This window comes from Salvelinus alpinus, chromosome 1 (assembly GCF_045679555.1).
Source record: "Salvelinus alpinus chromosome 1, SLU_Salpinus.1, whole genome shotgun sequence".
In the NCBI taxonomy this organism is placed as follows: domain Eukaryota; kingdom Metazoa; phylum Chordata; class Actinopteri; order Salmoniformes; family Salmonidae; genus Salvelinus; species Salvelinus alpinus.
In genome coordinates this window covers 73,810,812-73,828,732 of record NC_092086.1, presented here as the reverse complement: position 1 = coordinate 73,828,732, position 17,921 = coordinate 73,810,812, and the positions used below count along the sequence as shown (strand labels likewise).

Sequence of the window (17,921 nt, the reverse complement as noted above, 5' to 3'; positions counted from 1 at the left end):
CAGTCTATCATCCTTTGACTTTATGGGACACCATTAAAGGTATTATTAAAAACAATGCAAATGCATTTGCATCCGGACTGAATTTCTGTATTGTGTATGTAGTCCCCCCTCCAATAAAAAAAAATGAATACAGATTTGGTCACAAAAAAAGAACAGCAATACTTGTTCAACTAACACACACACACACACACACACACACAACAAGCTATTTTTGTGTAGAAACTCATCCCTCTGTATGTCTATTTTTCTGTTTGTCTAAAACCAAAATATCATAATCAACAATGTAATCAATTCTCAAGAAGTATTTTTTTAGACTGAAATAAAACGTGAAATCTAAGCTAGACCTCAGTGAAAATCCATCATGTCTGTGATAGTCAGGATTAGTTCCATAGTAAACTGGAACCATAGGACTGGGTCGTCATAGTTCCAAGAGTCAATAGGATTCTATTGACCAAGGGGGAATTCCTACCCAAGTTAAGTGGTGTAAAGGGAAATTAATTCCCTTTTTATGCACTTTTCTCTCTACGCGTATACGGACCTTGAACTTAAGCATGAGAATAGCATGCCATTCACCCGCTATTCGTTTGGGGTGGAGATTAAAAAAAATAAAGGTGTGGCGGTGGTGTGTCTACAGATGAATTGACTTAATGCCCTCATAATTCCACCACCTTTACGCGTGATGAAATTATGAATAAGGTTGAGCAACCTGTCAGTTCCAAGTGGAACATCTCATTTATTTGTTTTCTGATAGAAATAACACCCTTCTCCATTCTCTGTAATTTACAAATTGATAGGAGCTATTGATAAAGAGCTAGGTAAGTGGGTAAGTGGTTTGGATAAGGGAATTGTGAACATCAATAACAATTGTTTTATTTGACCTTATGATCCCTGGAGACAAATGTGAAACCAGTCATATGGCAGCAAACTGAAGCATATCAACAAATCACCTTTTCCACAGTGACATTTATGAAATGCTGGCCTAATAACGGGATGAAATTTGGAGACCCGAGCTATAGCCTTCTGTAGCCATGTGCAAATGACACTACAGCGCCAAATCAGTTGATTTAGGATTTCTAGACTCTTTTAATAATATGCCCGGACTTTTCACAGTATTCTTTACAATTTGAATCGTGTTAAATATTAGCCACTATAGGACGTCTCCTCAGTTAGACCCACATAAATTTATAACTGTCATTGACGTTAGTGTTCATTTCCTTACATTTTGAATCATTCCATTACATTGTTAGTTTAACTTTCTTTCCTCTGTCACATTCGTGTGGTTGTTCCTGAGGATCGCTAGCAATAGTGCATCATCTAAGGCTAACGTATTACAAGTTGTTCAATCATTTGGGACATGTAGCCTATTTGAATCATTATAGAACGCAAACCATACGTAGCAGTTTAAACCTGGAGAACGGTTCTCGAGGACTGGACCATTGTCACCACAGTCCCATGATTAGTGTGGATTATTATGGTAGATATCAGAACTATGCGCTGACATTGTGAAGAGTGATCAAATCTTTAAAAAATGCTAAAATCTTGCAACATGGATAGTTGAACATGTCATAAGGTGAATGCACCAATTTGTAAGTCACTCTGGATAAGAGCGTCTGCTAAATGACTTAAATGTAAATGTCATATACAGTAGCATGCCTGTATTTTAAACAAAGTCAATCACTGGTTCAGTATCTTTACAGATGATCCAGCATAAATCCAGAACCCAGGATAGAGGGGCTGATTAAATGTGGTCTGGACTCTGTGGAGGAGGGTCATTGTGTCAGAGACGCTGTAGAAGGACAGAGTTCCTGCCCTGTGGTCCAGGTACACTCCTACTATTCTGGAAGAGCGGGGTACATGTATGGCAGTCCGTTTGTTTTTGTGGTAGAAATAACAGCCAAGGATAGAACAACACACCAAACTCCAGGACTGATCATTGCCTCCAAACCAACACTCATCACCACGTCCTATTCTGCCAATCCCTTTATATGAGATGGCTATATAAGCCTTGAATGCGCTCCACTCTACCTCCCAGTAGCAGGTTCCAGACAGACCCTCTCTACATAGGACTTGTTCATAGGAGGAAAATCTGTCTGGATGGTCAGGATAAGGCTGGGCCTTATTACTCCATGGACTCCACGTCACCTTCCTATTCCCCTCTGACAGACACAGCCAGTTATTAGCGGTGTTGGGATCCAATGTGAGCTGGCAGGAATCTGAGGACAAAGAAAAAAACAGGTGAAAGGTTGTGTGTGTGTGTGTGTGTGTGTGTGTGTTTACGCACATGCATGCACACTCACATTCCAAGAACTCTTCTCTGGTCTTGGGTTCAGGCCTTATCTTCTGAAAGGTGGCATCATTTCTACATGACGCTAGTTCACCGACTAACAGTTCAGACTGAGGCGTGCTGAATGACGTGAGACAACAGGGCTCAACGGGTGGAAAAATTTTGACTTTTGTCACTATGGAGATAAAGAACATCAAATATCACTGGTCCACACTGATCATTACATAAACATACAGGAAGTTAACGGGTCAAGAAACTAAGGCTGGGGTTCAATGTAAGGCACAAGGCACTATACAGTAGGGGGATTCTACCAATTGGGTGCCTTTTGAGAAGTGTAACTTTGTCAAAAAACCTTTTGATTTCACCTAATTTTAACATTCTGTCATAAAGAGCATATGTTCAACTTCATCAAAAACACATTTTCCCATGTCCTTTTTTTTACTATACTAAGTGCCTATTAAGTGCCAAATGAAGTAACAGGTTTGACGATGTCATCTTAAATCAGCAATAAATCCTGTTGTGAAAGGGGGAAAGGAAGCTTGTTGTGAGCAACAGGGAGTGGCATTTGAATGCAAGCTCCACAAATACATTTAAATTGTTAAAATATTTCAAGCCTGTTATCTATGGGTAAAAGGTTTTAGTGTTATATTCGACCTGCTCCATTTTCCACCACAAAACCACCAGAAAATGGCCAAAAAGAGTAGACCCAGCTCACCTGCTTTACACAATGATTTGACCATTAGATGTTAATTGTTTGTTTTTACTTTTTTTTTTTTTTAAGGAATAGTTTCGCCATATTAAATTGAGAGTTCAGTTCACATAACCAGGTTGACCTTAAAATTAGGGACAAACTTTTAAATGAATCACTAATCACATGAAATTATTAATAATCTTCAGAAATGACTTTGTCAAAGCAACAAAAAAGCGAGGGCTTTACAACGATGGTGAAAACTTGGAGACATTTTGGGGTTAAGTGGGTTTAAAGTGGGTTAACATTTTTATGCACACTAAATTCAGATTTATTGAATTCTCCATGTTGTCTATACTAAAGGGCAATTCATTTAATATAAATAGCTTTTAAAATGCAATAATGGTGCACAATTTCTATTTAAAATATCAAAGAGATGCAAAAGGCGCTCTTTTCATGGAACAACCAAGCAGACAATAGGCCTTTTAAAGGCATTTTTCCCGACGTTCGCAGAGCTTGCATTCATGGTAAATGTCAGCTCAAGTGTAAATGACCTTTAAAAGTATGTTATAGTGTGCTGCGCTATAATGTACCGTGCATTGAATCCCAGCTTGAGAGTGGTTCTTCACTGAGTATAAACATTCAACTATGTTCAAATTAGATCACCTAATGAAATCACTATGTCAGTGAGATTAACTCCGATAGGATGAAGCACATTTCATTTCTAGCAATGTCCTTCAAAAAAGACCTAGACCTACTTTTTGCAGAGATCAAGGCAATTTCCCCAGAGCAGATAACTTCTATTTGATTTTTCAGCTCAGACACTGATTTCTTCACATCCTCAAAAGAGACATGTTGGTTGACAGTGATGCTCAGTAAGGCCTCAGATCCAGGAGGGACGCAGAGGGACTGCAAAGTCTACAGAGTGAGGAAACGGGGAACAGATTATTGTTGAGAAAGACTCTCAGCCGTTCCCAAATCACTCCCTATCCCTCCCCATTGGCCCTAACCCCTTGATGTTAGCATTCCTGAAGGGCATGTATAGGTCTAAGCAGTGTAGTGGTGAAGCTTCCACTGTACAGATCTTGCAAACATTGAAGGGTTAGGAGTAGGACCAATGGGAAGGGGATCAAATTGGGAACGGCTGAAACGATCACTTTCTGCAGTGACTGACACCTGCTGCTGTGGAGAGCGAAACCAGTGATGTCACCTGGAGGAAATGAATGTGATCCTCTGTGTGTGAAAGCTGCTCCAGCTCAGCGTCTCTCCTCCTCAGCTTGGCGATCTCCTGCTCCAGTTGCTTCAGAAGTCCTTCAGCCTGACTCACTGCTGCCTTCTCCTGGGCTTTGATCAGCTCCTTCACCTCAGAACACCTTCTCTCAAAGGTGCAGATTAGCTCAGAAAAGATCTTCTCACTCTCCTCTACTGCTGCCTGTGCGGACCGCTGTTAAGACACAGAGAGAGGAGGGGTTCCATTTGAACCAGCCCAGTCACTCAGTTCTCACCGGGACACCAGATAAGCAGGTTCCCCACAGTAGGGTTCACTGGGGTTCTCACTGGCTCTGCAGTATAGTTTACGATGAGTAAGTCACTCACTGCTAAGTGAATAAATGTATATGGTCAAAACTCACCTTCAGTGACTTCACAGAACGTCTCACCTCCTGCATCTCTTTCTCTAACTTCTGGATTCTCTGTTTCTCCCCCTTCTGCCTCTGTATAGAAACAAATCTTCCATTGTCATTCCATAGATCATTTGTAAAAGTGTTTGTCTACGTCAAACTTTATAAGTCAATGTCCGTACCATATGGAGGTGTGTATGCGTGCACACGCACGTTAGTGTAACTAACGTTTCCATAAAAATACATTTTGAAATCAAATACTACTGCCATGCATACAATTACTTGTTAATTGCTCAAGTATTCTGTAAACAATACAGTTTATGTCCTTACCTGTCTCTCAGCCCTTTCTGATTCAGCTGACACTGTATCGTGGCCTTTATGATCACCTATCATACAGAGGTAACAGATAACTTGCTGATCGGTACGGCAGTACATTTCCAGCAGCTTGTCATGACGAGAGCAAATCTTCTCCTGTAGTTGTGTGGAGGCTTTGACCAGCTTGTGCTTCTTAAATGTCGGCGATTCGTAGTGAGGTTGAAGGTGAGTCTCACAGTAAGAGGCCAGACACTCCAGACAGGACTTGACGGCTTTGAGTTTTCTCCCAGTGCAGACGTCACACTCCACATCTCCAGGTCCAGCATAACAGTGAGCAAGAGGAGCAGCTTGAAGTCCTGTCTTCTTCAGACTCTCCACCAATTCAGCCAGCAGAGTGTTCGTGTTTAGAACAGGCCTTGGAATGAAAGTCTGTCTGCACTGCGGGCAGCTGTAGACACCCTTCTGGTAATCCTGATCCCAGTAATCCTTAATACAACCCATACAGTAGCTGTGTCCACAGGGGATAGCCACAGGATCCTTCAGTGGATCCAGGCAGATCGAACAACTGATCGAATCCATGGATGTTGCCATTTTGGTGCTGACACACTAACAGATGGAGTGCAGCAGAGTATCAGAGTTCACTAACGTTTCTCTAGAAGTGTTTATGGTTATAGAAATGAGAATTTATTGTGTGTGTACTCTGTACCTGCAAGGGGTGTGGCGTTGGATGGATTCTATATAGTTATATGAGGGGCTATTTTCTTTGATAGTGAATATCTTCTCCTCAGCCAGTGCAGGGGCGCCCACATAAAAAGATATTACACTTTACTATAGAATAGTATAGTACTTTAGAATTCTGTAGTAAACTATATTAAATGGTAGTATACTGTAAAAACCTGTACTCCACACTGTAGTATCCCTAGATCGTGTGTAGTACTTAATTTAGAATGTTGTAGAATACTATACTAAACACTGTAGTATCCCTCGATCATGTAGGGCCCGTTCAGACTTAGGAAAGTACGCCTTTCCTGCGCACGCCTTTCCGACACAATTCTCAGTAGTTAGTATTCAGACTTACCTTATGCAGGTGCTGAATGGGCTTTGCAGGTGAGGTCGCTTGCACGCTAAATACATGTCTTTCAATGTTATTCATCCTGAAAGTTGCCGTATTAAATTTTTAAATCCATGATATATTGGAAGGTGAAAAAAAGTGTACAATAGGGGTTGAACAGTAGTCCTATAAATCTACCCTAATAATACTCATTAATCATGGAACTGTAATGACAACGGTCTAGTTGTTGTGAACCGTGCGCAAGGCTCCAGGTTTAAACTGCTAGGTATCAAGTTAAATTTTACTTGTCACGTACACATGGTTAGCAGATGTTAATGCGAGTGTAGCGAAATGCTTGTGCTTCTAGTTCCGATCATGCAGTAATATCTAACAAATAATCCAAGAATTTCACAACTACCTTATACACACAAGTGTAAAGGAATGAATAAGAATATGTAAATATACATATTTGGATGAGCGATGGCCGAACGGCATAGGCAAGATGCAGTAGATGGTATAGAGTACAGTACATACATATGAGATGAGTAATGTAGGGTATGTAAACATTATATAAAGTGTCATTGTTTAAAGTGGCTAGTGATGCATTTATTACATCCAATTTTTTATTAATAAAGTGGCTAGAGATTTGAGTCAGTATGTTGGCAGCAGCCACTCAATGTTAGTGATGGCTGTTTAACAGTCTGATGGCCTTGAGATAGAAGCTGTTTTTCAGTCTCTCTGTCCCAGCTTTGATGCACCTGTACTGACCTCGCCTTCTGGATGATAGCGTGGTGAACAGGCAGTGGCGTGGGTGGTTGTTGTCCCTGATGATCTTTTTGGCCTTCCTGTGACATCGGGTGGTGTAGGTGTCCTGGAGGGCAGGTAGTTTGCCCCCCGGTGATGCGTTGTGTAGACCTCACTACCCTCTGGAAAGCCTTACGGTTTAGGGTGGAGCAGTTGCTGTACCAGGCAGTGATACAGCCCGACAGGATGCTCTTGATTCTGCATCTGTAAACGTTTGTGAGTGATTTTGGTGACAAGCCAAATTTCTTCAGCCTCCTGAGGTTGAAGAGGCGCTGCTGCGCCTTCTACACCATGCTGTCTGTGTGGGTGGACCATTTCAGTTTGTCCGTGATGTGTACGCCGAGGAACTTAAAATTTTCCACCTTCTTCACTACTGTTCTGTCAATGTGGATAGGGGGCTGCTCCCTCTGCTGTTTCCTGAAGTCCATGATCATCTCCTTTGTTTTGTTGACATTGAGTGTGAGGTTATTTTCCTGACAACACACTCTGAGGGCACTCACCTCTTCCCTGTAGGTAATCAAGCCTACCACTCTAGTGTCATCTGGAAACTTGATGGTTGAGTTGGAGGCGTGCATGGCCACGCAGTCATGGGTGAACAGGGAGTACAGGAGAGGGCTGAGAACGCACCCTTGTGGGGCCCCAGTGTTGAGGATCAGCGGGTTGGAGATGTTGTTTCCTACCCTCACCACCTGAGGGCGGCCCGTCAGGAAGTCCAGGACACAGTTGCACAGGGTGGGGTCGAGATCCCGGGCCTCGAGCTTAATGACGAGTTTGGAGGGTACTATGGTGTTAAATGCTGAGCTGTAGTCGATGAACAGCATTCTTACATGGGTATTCCTGGTATGGTCTGTGTTCCATAATGATTCAAAATAGGCCACATGTCCCAATTTTTTGCACAACTTGTAAAATTTTAGCCTAATATGATCCACTATTACTAGCGATCCTCAGGAACAACCACACGAATGTGACAGAGGAAAGAAAGATAAACTAATTATGTAATGGAATGATGCAAAATGTAAGGAAATTAACACTAAAGGCAATGACAGTTATAAATGTATGTGGGTATAACTTACTGTGGCTGTCATATGATTGGTTTTACATGTCTCCAGCGATCATAAGGTAAGATAGATCTAGGCGTATGTCGCAAGTCACGACTTCACAGAGAGTCTTTTGAACGTAAAGAAATATTTTTTATCAAAATGCATTTTTTGGGGCAGAAATGCTTTCTCAAACATGTGAACTTTCATGTGCCTTAATATCAAACTTGTATGTCATCAGTAAATACAAATAAAATGGTTAAATGATGAGCCTAGTTGGTTTAGCCCCAGAAAAAGTAAGCAACCTTCACGCTAGCCATGATTGGTTGAGATAATGAGTGGGCTGGACATGCCGAGAGATGACTTTGGATTGGTCGGTGTTGCGTCTTGTGTCTATAAAATGAGCTGCTTGTACTGCAGTTTTTTGTCACCCAACATGAGTGCCCAACCTCACTAATGCTCTTGTGGCTGAATGGAAGCAAGTCCCCGCAGCAATGTTCCAGCATGTAGTGGAAAGCCTTCCCAGAAGAGTGGAGGCTGTTATAGCAGCAAAAGCGGGACCAACTCCATATTAATGCCCATGATATTGGAATGAGATGTTCGACGAGCAGGTGTCCACATACTTTTGGTCATGAAGTGTATAAGAACTGTTACAAAAAACAACACTTTATTCAACACGTCAAGTTTTTCCAATTTAAATTATTATACAAAATTCTTGCCACCAGCAGAATGCTATATATATGGGGCAAATAACAATCTAAACTCTGCAGATTTTGCTGCGAAGAGACAGAATCATTAGATCATTTATTCCGGTATAGCCCCTATGTAGCTTGTTTCTTGTCACAGGTTCAGGAATGGCAAAAAAATCCCAACATTCATTTAAAATGTATCTTACAAATAGCCTTGTCTGGCGATTTGGAAAGCCATAGTCAATCCATCAACAATAGTATAATAGGTTTTAAAGGTTTTCATCTTTTTCTGACAATCTGTGGATATAATGCGATTAAAAAGGTTAAAAATGAATGTAAAACATCACAGCACAGTATGGCACATGGAAACCAGATTAGGGTGGTCTACGGTGATAGGTGGGATTAAGGAGTTTATGATCAGTAATCGTATTATTGAAAACACTACATACCAGAGTAAAATGTAATGTATGTACAGTACCAGTCAAAAGTTTGGACACACCTACTCATTCAAGGGTTTTTCTTTATTTTTACTATTTTATACATTGTAGAATAATAGTGAAGACATGAAAACTATGAAATATGGAATCATGTAGTAACCAAAAAAGTGTTAAACAAATCAAAATATATTTTAAATTTTAGATTCTTCAAAGTAGCCACCCTTTGCCTTGATGACAGCTTTGCACACTTTTGGCTCCCAGACCATGAGAAACAAGATTCTCTGGTCTGAAGAAACCAAGATTGAACTCTTTGGCCTGAATGCCAAGCGTTACATCTGGAGGAAACCTGGCACCATTCCTACGGTGAAGCATGGTGGTGGCAGCATCATGCTGTGGGGGATGTTTTCTGCGGCAGGGACTGGGAGACTAGTCAGGATCGAGGCAAAGATCCTTAATGAAAACCTGCTCCAGAGTGCTCAGGACCTCAGACTGGGGCAAAGGTTCACCTTCCAACAGGACAACAACCTTAAGCACACAGCCAAGACAATGCAGGAGTGGCCAGATCCCAGACTTGAACCCAATCGAACAGCTCTGAAGAGACCTGAAAATAGCTATGCAGCAACGCTCCCCAAAAACCTGACAGAGCTTGAGAGGATCTGCAGAGAAGAATGGAAGAAACTCCCAAATACAGGTGTGCCAAGCTTGTAGTGAGACGACCCAAGACGACTCGAGGCTGTAAATGCTGCCAAAGGTGCTTCAACAAAGTACTGAGTAAAGGGTCTGAATACTTATGTAAATGTGATTTTTCCATTTTTATTTTTAATAAATTAGCAAATATGTCAAAAAAACTTTTGCTTTGTTATTATGGGGTATTGTTGGTAGATTAAAATCTATTTAATAAATTTTAGAATAAGGTTGCAAAAATTCAAGGGATATGAATACTTTACGAATGCACTGTATGTGCATATGTACAGTATATATGCATGTGTGTATGTATATGCAATTTTACATTGTGCTATCATATGTTATTTGGGGGGCCCCCGACTAGTGGCATGTATTCATGGATGCCAAGGGAAGCCAGACTTACCCAAAATATTGACGAATAAAAAAATAAAAAAATATATTTGGTCTCTGTGTTTCATAATCTTCCGTCAATTCGCAAGAGGCTGAATAATACCTCACCGGAGAAAGCATCCGAGCGAGTGAAACAACGCCCCTCTGTCTCTGTATGTGTAGCCCATCTATCTAATGCTGTCTGGTCAAAAAGAACATGATATATTTTTTTATTATTTTATTATCATTAACCCATCTCTCTTCGGAGGACAAAAATAGCTGTTTTTGTTTTTACAGCTTTTTTGTTAGAGTTAGATATACATATATCTTACATACATGGTCCTATTACATATATAAAACCCTCTTAGGCCTCACTCCCCCCTATCTGAGATATCTACTGCAGCCCCCATCCTCCACATACAACACCCGTTCTGCCAGTCACATTCTTTTAAAGGTCCCCAAAGCACACAATTCCCTGGGTCGCTCGTCTTTTCAGTTCGCTGCAGCTAGCGACTGGAACGAGCTGCAACAAACTCAAACTGGACAGTTTTATCTCAATCTCTTCATTCAAAGACTCAATCATGGACACTTGACAGTTGTGGCTGCTTCACGTGATGTATTGTTGTCTCTACCTTTTTGCCCTTTGTGCTGTTGTGTGCCCAATAATGTTTGTACCATGTTTTGTGCTGCTACCATGTTGTGCTGATGCCATGTTGTGTTGCTATCATGCTGTGTTGTCATGTGTTGCTGCCATGCTATGCTGTTGTCTTACTGTAGGTCTCTCTTTATGTAGCGTTGTGTTGTCTCTTTTGTCTCTCTCTTTGGCTCCCGAGTGGCGCAGCTTTCTAAGCCACTGCATCTCATTGCAAGAGGTGTCACTGCAGTCCCTGGTTTGAATCCAGGCTGTATCATATCTGGCAGTGATTGGGAATCCAATCGGGCGGCGCACCATTGGCCCAGCGTCATCCAGGTTTGGCCGGGGTAGGCCGTCATTGTAAATAAGAATTTGTTCTTAATTGACTTGCCTACTTAAATAAAAGGTAAAAAACTTGGCGTGATGTGTGTTTGTCCTATATTTTATTTTTTTATTTTTAATCCCAGCCCCCGTCCCCGCAGGAGGCCTTTTGCCTTCTGGTAGGCCATCATTGTAAATAAGAATTTGTTCTTAACTGACTTGCCTAGTTAAATAAAGGTTAAATAAAAAATGTATAAAAAATATATACTGTACAGCATTCACATGACAATATATGCTACATACAGTACATACATAAAATATATGCTACATACACACCTAGTCATTCAAGGGTTTTTCTAGATTTGTACTAGATTTCTACATTGTAGAATAATAGTGAATACATGAAAACTATGAAATCATTATTCAAAAGGAACAAAATGTAGCATCTTCTCCCTGTTACAGATCCTTTATGGTGAATACTCTCACCACAACCTCTGCTGACATCAGGGTTTCTCATTCTTGCTCAGTGATCTCAAGTCTCTATAAATACAGTATACTTCTCCTCAGAGGGGAGACGTACCGACATAGCATAGATGAGCATTCTGTCTAGCAGTCCAATCGATCACGTAGTGCTTATAAAGTAAGCACTACGTGATCAAGGGATGCTACAGTGTGTAGTATAGTATTCTCCAGTGTAAGCACTACTCGGGGAAATCCGACCCAAGTTAAGCGCGCGCAAATGGAACGCAATTCCCATTTTATGCACTTTACTTTCTACACCTATTCTGACCTTGAACTTCATCAAGCATGGGAATAGTATGCTACTCACCTGCTATTCGTTGGGGGTGGAGATCAAAAAAATGAGGGTGTGTCGGAAGTGTCTACAGATACGCATTATTCTGACCTTGCCTTAACTACGGGATCGGTATCCCCCCGCGGGACGGTTGAGCTAACGTAGGCTAATGTGATTAGCATGAGGTTGTAAGTAACAAGAACATTTCCCAGGACATAGACATATCTGATGTGGGCAGAAAGCTTAAATTCTTGTTAATCTAGCTGCACTGTCCAGTTTACAGTAGCTATTGCAGTGATTTAATGCCATGCTATTGTTTGAGGAGAGTGCAGAATTATGAACTTGAAAATGTATTAGGCACATTTGGGCAGTCTTGATACAACCTTTTGAACAGATATGCAATGGTTCCTTGGATCAGTCTAAATCTTTGCACATACACTGCTGCCATCTAGTGGCCAATATGTAAATTGCACCTGGGCTGGAATAATACATTATGGCCTTTCTCTTGCATTTCAAAAATGGTACAAAAATCTAATGTGTTATATTCTCCTACATTAATTTCACATTTCCACAAACTTCAGTTTGTGAAAGTCTTTCCTTTTTTGAAAGTCTTTCCTTTCAAATGGTATCAAGAATATGCATATCCTTACTTCAGGTCCTGAGCTACAGGCAGTTAGAATTGGGTATGTCATTTTAGGTGAAAATTGAAAAAAAGGGTCAGATCTTTAAGAGTTTAACTTCTTATGGCTGAAATCCCGTTAACGGGATCGACTTGACAACAGCCAGTGAAAGTGCAGGGCGCCAAATTCAAACATCAGAAATCTCATAATTAAAATTCCTCAAACAAACAAGTATTTCACGCCATTTTAAAGATAAACTTGTTGTTAATCCAGCCACAGTGTCCGATTTCAAAAAGGCTTTACGACGAAAGCACACCATCTGATTATGTTAGGTCAGTACCTAGTCACAGAAAAACACAGCCATTTTTCCAGCCAAAGAGAGGAGTCACAAAAAGAAGAAATATAGATAAAATGAATAACTAACCTTTGATGATCTTCATCAGATGACACTCGTAGGACTTCATGTTACACAATACATGTATGTTTTGTTCGATAAAGTTCATATTTATATCCAAAAATCTTTGTTTACATTGGCGTGTTATGTTCAGTAATTTTTATTTATTTATTTTTATTTATTTTACCGTTATTTTACCAGGTAAGTTGACTGAGAACACGTTCTCATTTGCAGCAACGACCTGGGGAATAGTTACAGGGGAGAGGAGGGGGATGAATGAGCCAATTGTAAACTGGGGATTATTAGGTGACCGTGATGGTTGAGGGCCAGATTGGGAATTTAGCCAGGACACCGGGGTTAACACCCCTACTCTTACGATAAGTGCCATGGGATCTTTAATGACCTCAGAGAGTCAGGACACCCGTTTAACGTCCCATCCGAAAGACGGCACCCTACACAGAGCAGTGTCCCCAATCACTGCCCTGGGGCATTGGGATCTTTGTTTAGACCAGAGGAAAGAGTGCCTCCTACTGGCCCTCCAACACCACTTCCAGCAGCACCTGGTCTCCCATCCAGGGACTGACCAGGACCAACCCTGCTTAGCTTCAGAAGCAAGCCAGCAGTGGTATGCAGGGTGGTATGCTGCTAATGTTTTGCCTCGAAAACATCCGGTGATTTTGTAGAGAGCCACATCAATTTACAGAAATACTCATAATAAACATTGATAAAACATACAAGCGTTATGCATGGAACTTTAGATAAACTTCTCCTTAATGCAACTGCTGTGTCAGATTTCAAAAGAACTTTACGGATAAAGGACACCATGCTATAATCTGAATACAGCAATCAGAGACCAAAACAAGCCATAATTTTCCATAATTTATGTCCAAATACCTCCTTTTTGTTTGCGCGTTTAGTTCCAAAATCCAAATTGATGACGCGCAGGCCAGACGAAAAGTCAAAAAATTCCATTATAGTTCGTAGAAACATGTCAAACGATGTATAGAATCAATCTTTAGGATGTTTTTAACATAAATCTTCAATAATGTTTCAACCGGAGAATTCCTTTGTCTGTAGAAATGCGATGGAACGCAGCTAACTCTCACGGAGGCGCACCTGAGTGAGCTCGTGGCACTCTGCCAGACCCCTGACTCAATCAGCTCTTATTCCCTCATCCTTCACAGTAGAAGCATCAAACAAGGTTCTAAAGACTGTTGACATCTAGTGGAAGCCTTAGGAAGTGCAATATGACCCCATATACACTGTAAATTGGATAGGCAAACCTACAAACCTCAGATTTCCCACTTCTTGGTTGGATTTCTTCTCAGGTTTTTGCCTGCCATATGAGTTCTGTTATACTCACAGACATCATTCAAACAGTTTTAGAAACTTCAGAGTGTTTTCTATCCAAATCTACTAATAATATGCATATCTTAGCTTCTGGGACTGAGCAGCAGGCAGTTTACTCTGGGCACCTTATTCATCCAAGCTACTCAATACTGCCCCCAGCCATAAGAAGTTTTAAGAAGAAACTTTAGTCATCGTCATACAGTGACACTTTTGTGTTTAACCCCTGGATTTCTAACCCCTTGATGTTCTTGTTGGATCTAATTTTAATAACTAGCATTTCGATGGCCATAATAAATAGATATGGAGACAACACACAGCCTTGTTTTACTCTGCTTGACAGGGCAACACTTTCTGAGACGTAACCATTATTTACTATTTTACACATTATTTACTATTTTTTGCTATACATAACTTTAACCCATGGTATAAGAGATTCACCAAAATTGAAATATTTAAATGCTAGTCGTACTTTATCAAAAGCCTTTCCAAACTCTGCTATAAAGACCAGGCCTGGTATCTTTGATGTTTCATTATGTTATATTGTTTCAAGTAATTGTCGTATATTATCTCCAATATATTATCCATGTTAAAAACCTGTCAGATCAGGATGAACAATATCTGGTAAAAAACCTTTTAATTCTATGTGCTATGCATTTCACCAGGATTTTCGCATCACAACATTGCAGTGTAAGAGGACTCCAGTTTTTTAAATGGACTGGATCTTTATACTTACTACCAGTAGAAATGAAATCAGACCTTCTTGCTGAGTACCTGATAGTCTACCATTTTTATAAGAGTAGTTAAAACATGCTAATAATGGATCTTTGAGTACATCAAAAAAGGTCTGATATACCTCTACTGGTATACCATCAAGCCCTGGTGTTTTTACAGACTGAAAGGATTTAATTGCCTCAAGAAGTTCCTCCTCTGTGAGTTGGCCTTTATACAGGTCTTTCTTTGCATTTGTTAATTTTAGATTATTATTATTACAGTCCTTACAGTTAACATCATTCAATTGAAATGGAGGAGACTAAAAATAAACTATTATGCTTCCTCTTTCAAAATATAATTTGGTGAATCATGGATGACTCCGTCATTTGTAACGAGTTTCTGTACATTACTTTTGGTAGCATTTCTATGTAGAAGATTCAAGAAAAAATGTAATGCATTTTTCACAATTTTCCATCCAATTCACTTTGTTTTTGTAATAAATTACACTTGATCATTCTGGAATAAGTTCCTCCAATTATTTTTGTTTTTCCTCTAACTTATTTTGTGCCTCTATAGAACACTTTTTATTGCTATCTACCTGTGCTGTTATTTATTCTATTTCCTTTATTAGTCTAATCTCTTTTGACCGAAACTGCTTTTGTTTAAATGGCCTCTAAAAGTACATTTGAAAGTGTCCCATACAATAAGGGGTTCTGCTGTACCTACAGTATGTTGTTCAGAAAAAAAGTAAATGATGAATTATTTTGTCTAAGTTATGTCACGTGTGCTCCCTCTCCTGCATCTAGGTCACCAGGCTGCACATTATGGAGCACACCTATCACCATCGTTACGCGCACCTGCGTGTCGTCAGACTCGCCTGGACTCCATCACTTCCCTGATTACCTTCCCTATATATGTCACTCCCTTTGGTTCCTTCCCCAGGTGTCGTTGTTTCTGTTTCTTGTCTGTGTGCTGTTTGAGTTTCTTGTTTTGTATTATGTTCTGTTTATTTATTAAAACTGTAATGCGTCTGTGTGTAGCTGGTGTAGATGAGTCAGGCGCAGGACAGCAGATAAGAGTAATGTACGCAATTTACTCAACAATAATACAATACACGTCAATAAATCCAAGGCCATACATAACGGACCGCAATACAAAGAAACAATCACTCACAAACAAACATGGCGGAACAGAGGGTTAAATAATGAACAAGTAATTTGGGGATTGAAACCAGGTGTGTAAGACAAAGACAAAACAAATGGAAAATGAAAAGTGGATCGGCGATGGCTAGAAGGCCGGTGACGTCGACCGCCGAACGCCGCCCGAACAAGGAGAGGGACCGACTTCGGTGGAAGACACTCACTCCCTGAACTTGCTTCCCGACTCTCAGCGCACGTCATTACAAGTTAAGAACAAATTGTCATCCAATAAGCATTGATTATATTTCCAATACCCCCGTCCACATGGAAAAAGTTGTTATATGGAGGCCAATTAGATGGTGGTCCGATCGCATTTGGTCTCCTATCAACACTTTTTTTTAAATGTTTGGTGCCAGCGAGAATGACACAAGGAAGTAGTCAAAATGGCGAGCTTGATTAAGCCTCTATGTTTATCTCACTAGGTCAGGGTTTTTTAGGCTCCATATTATCCACTAGTTCTAATGTATCCATGATATGTGTGATCTTAAGTGCATGAGGGTGATAGTGTGTTATGTGATTTCCTTTATGATCCATTGAAATACTTAAGACCGTATATAATCTCCCACCATAATGAAAAATTTATTTGTTACTTGTGAGCTCAATAGATGACTTTATATATTTCCAAAGTGTGGATCATCATTATTTGGACAATATAGATTAATTAGCTAAATCAGTTTTTGGTCCAATAGCATATTTAAAATTATATATTTCTCCCTCCCAGTTTTTTTTCCACCCAACCTCATCTTTAGTTGTAGAGTGAGTTCCCTGTAAACAACAGATAGTATATTATTTATATTTTAGCCATTTAAAAATGTATATTTTTTTATGATTACAATTATAACTATAAGTATGATATGTTGCCATCCATAGCATTGAATGCAAGGGAAGCCAGCGAGCATTTGGACTCCCTTGATCAAAAAATATATAAAAATAATAGCCAATGAGTGTTGAGCTAAACTGAGCAAGCTCAATTGTGAATGGTCCTGGCACACCAAAAGAAGTGTCAAGAGAAGCCAGTTTGGTTTCGGCTTCACACCAATCACATCACATCAAAAACCAAACATTATTGTCAGAAAAAAATGTAATTGTTACATCTAGTTGTGTTGTCCTCCAGTGGCTAGCTAGCTAAATTAGCCATGGGTCGAGATAGGGATTTGGACTTGTGGTTTTACTTATTTCTCTGTACTGGCCAATTATTATAATAGCAATTCTGATCCAACCATAAATTCATAAATTCTAGGCAATTCTGATCCAACCGTCGATTCATAAATTCTAGGGAGCAAGCATTTTATCCAGGTAGCCTGAGACAACAATAACATCAAAGCCTGCACTGTATGACAGAGTCATAGATCGTCGTTTTGTCAACATGAAAGAGAGGATGATGACATTGGCATTTCTCAAAGAAGGGTGAGTCAACATGTTTTCTACTTGCATGAACGCACACACACACACACAGATAAATTAGGACCATGGACATCCACATCATATTTAGTTTAGATTGATTGGAGTAAATCATTTTTGGTATCTTTTAGTTGTAACTGTATACGACTAAGCATACTGTAGGTGATTCGATTATGTTGAAATGGTGCTGGAAGAGTCGAGACAGTTCCTGTTTTCTTGCGACTTCAATAGTTGGTTAGTAGTCTGAACATTTTATAAACATTAACTTGCTAGACCATGTTGTAGGTCATCTAACTGTTGGTTGAACTAACAGGTTATAGATCAAACAACGCAATTATCACAGCACAGGTTGTAATATGGCAATATTTTCCTGGCTTGGCTTCCCCAGTGATTTTACCCATGCACCACTACTGCCCCCGACCTCGCGAGGACCCACAGTTTACATTAATTAAGTTGCTGTTAAACCAGTTTAAATAACACTTATTAGAAGACATGTATTACCCAATCAATCTAATGTTGTT

General features: G+C 40.1%; 1 protein-coding gene across 1 annotated transcript; it reads right to left on the bottom strand.

Annotated features, from left to right (window-relative positions):
• Positions 1-84: 84 nt before the first annotated feature.
• On the bottom strand, positions 85-5,613 carry LOC139530217 (tripartite motif-containing protein 16-like). Its single transcript, XM_071326427.1, has 6 exons — positions 4,922-5,613; positions 4,604-4,684; positions 4,183-4,416; positions 3,731-3,890; positions 2,298-2,459; positions 85-2,213 (listed from the first exon to the last, which is right to left on the bottom strand). Exons 1-6 carry the CDS (start codon positions 5,495-5,497, stop codon positions 1,675-1,677), a joined length of 1,752 nt encoding a protein of 583 aa, XP_071182528.1. The 5' UTR covers positions 5,498-5,613; the 3' UTR covers positions 85-1,674.
• Positions 5,614-17,921: the final 12,308 nt, after the last annotated feature.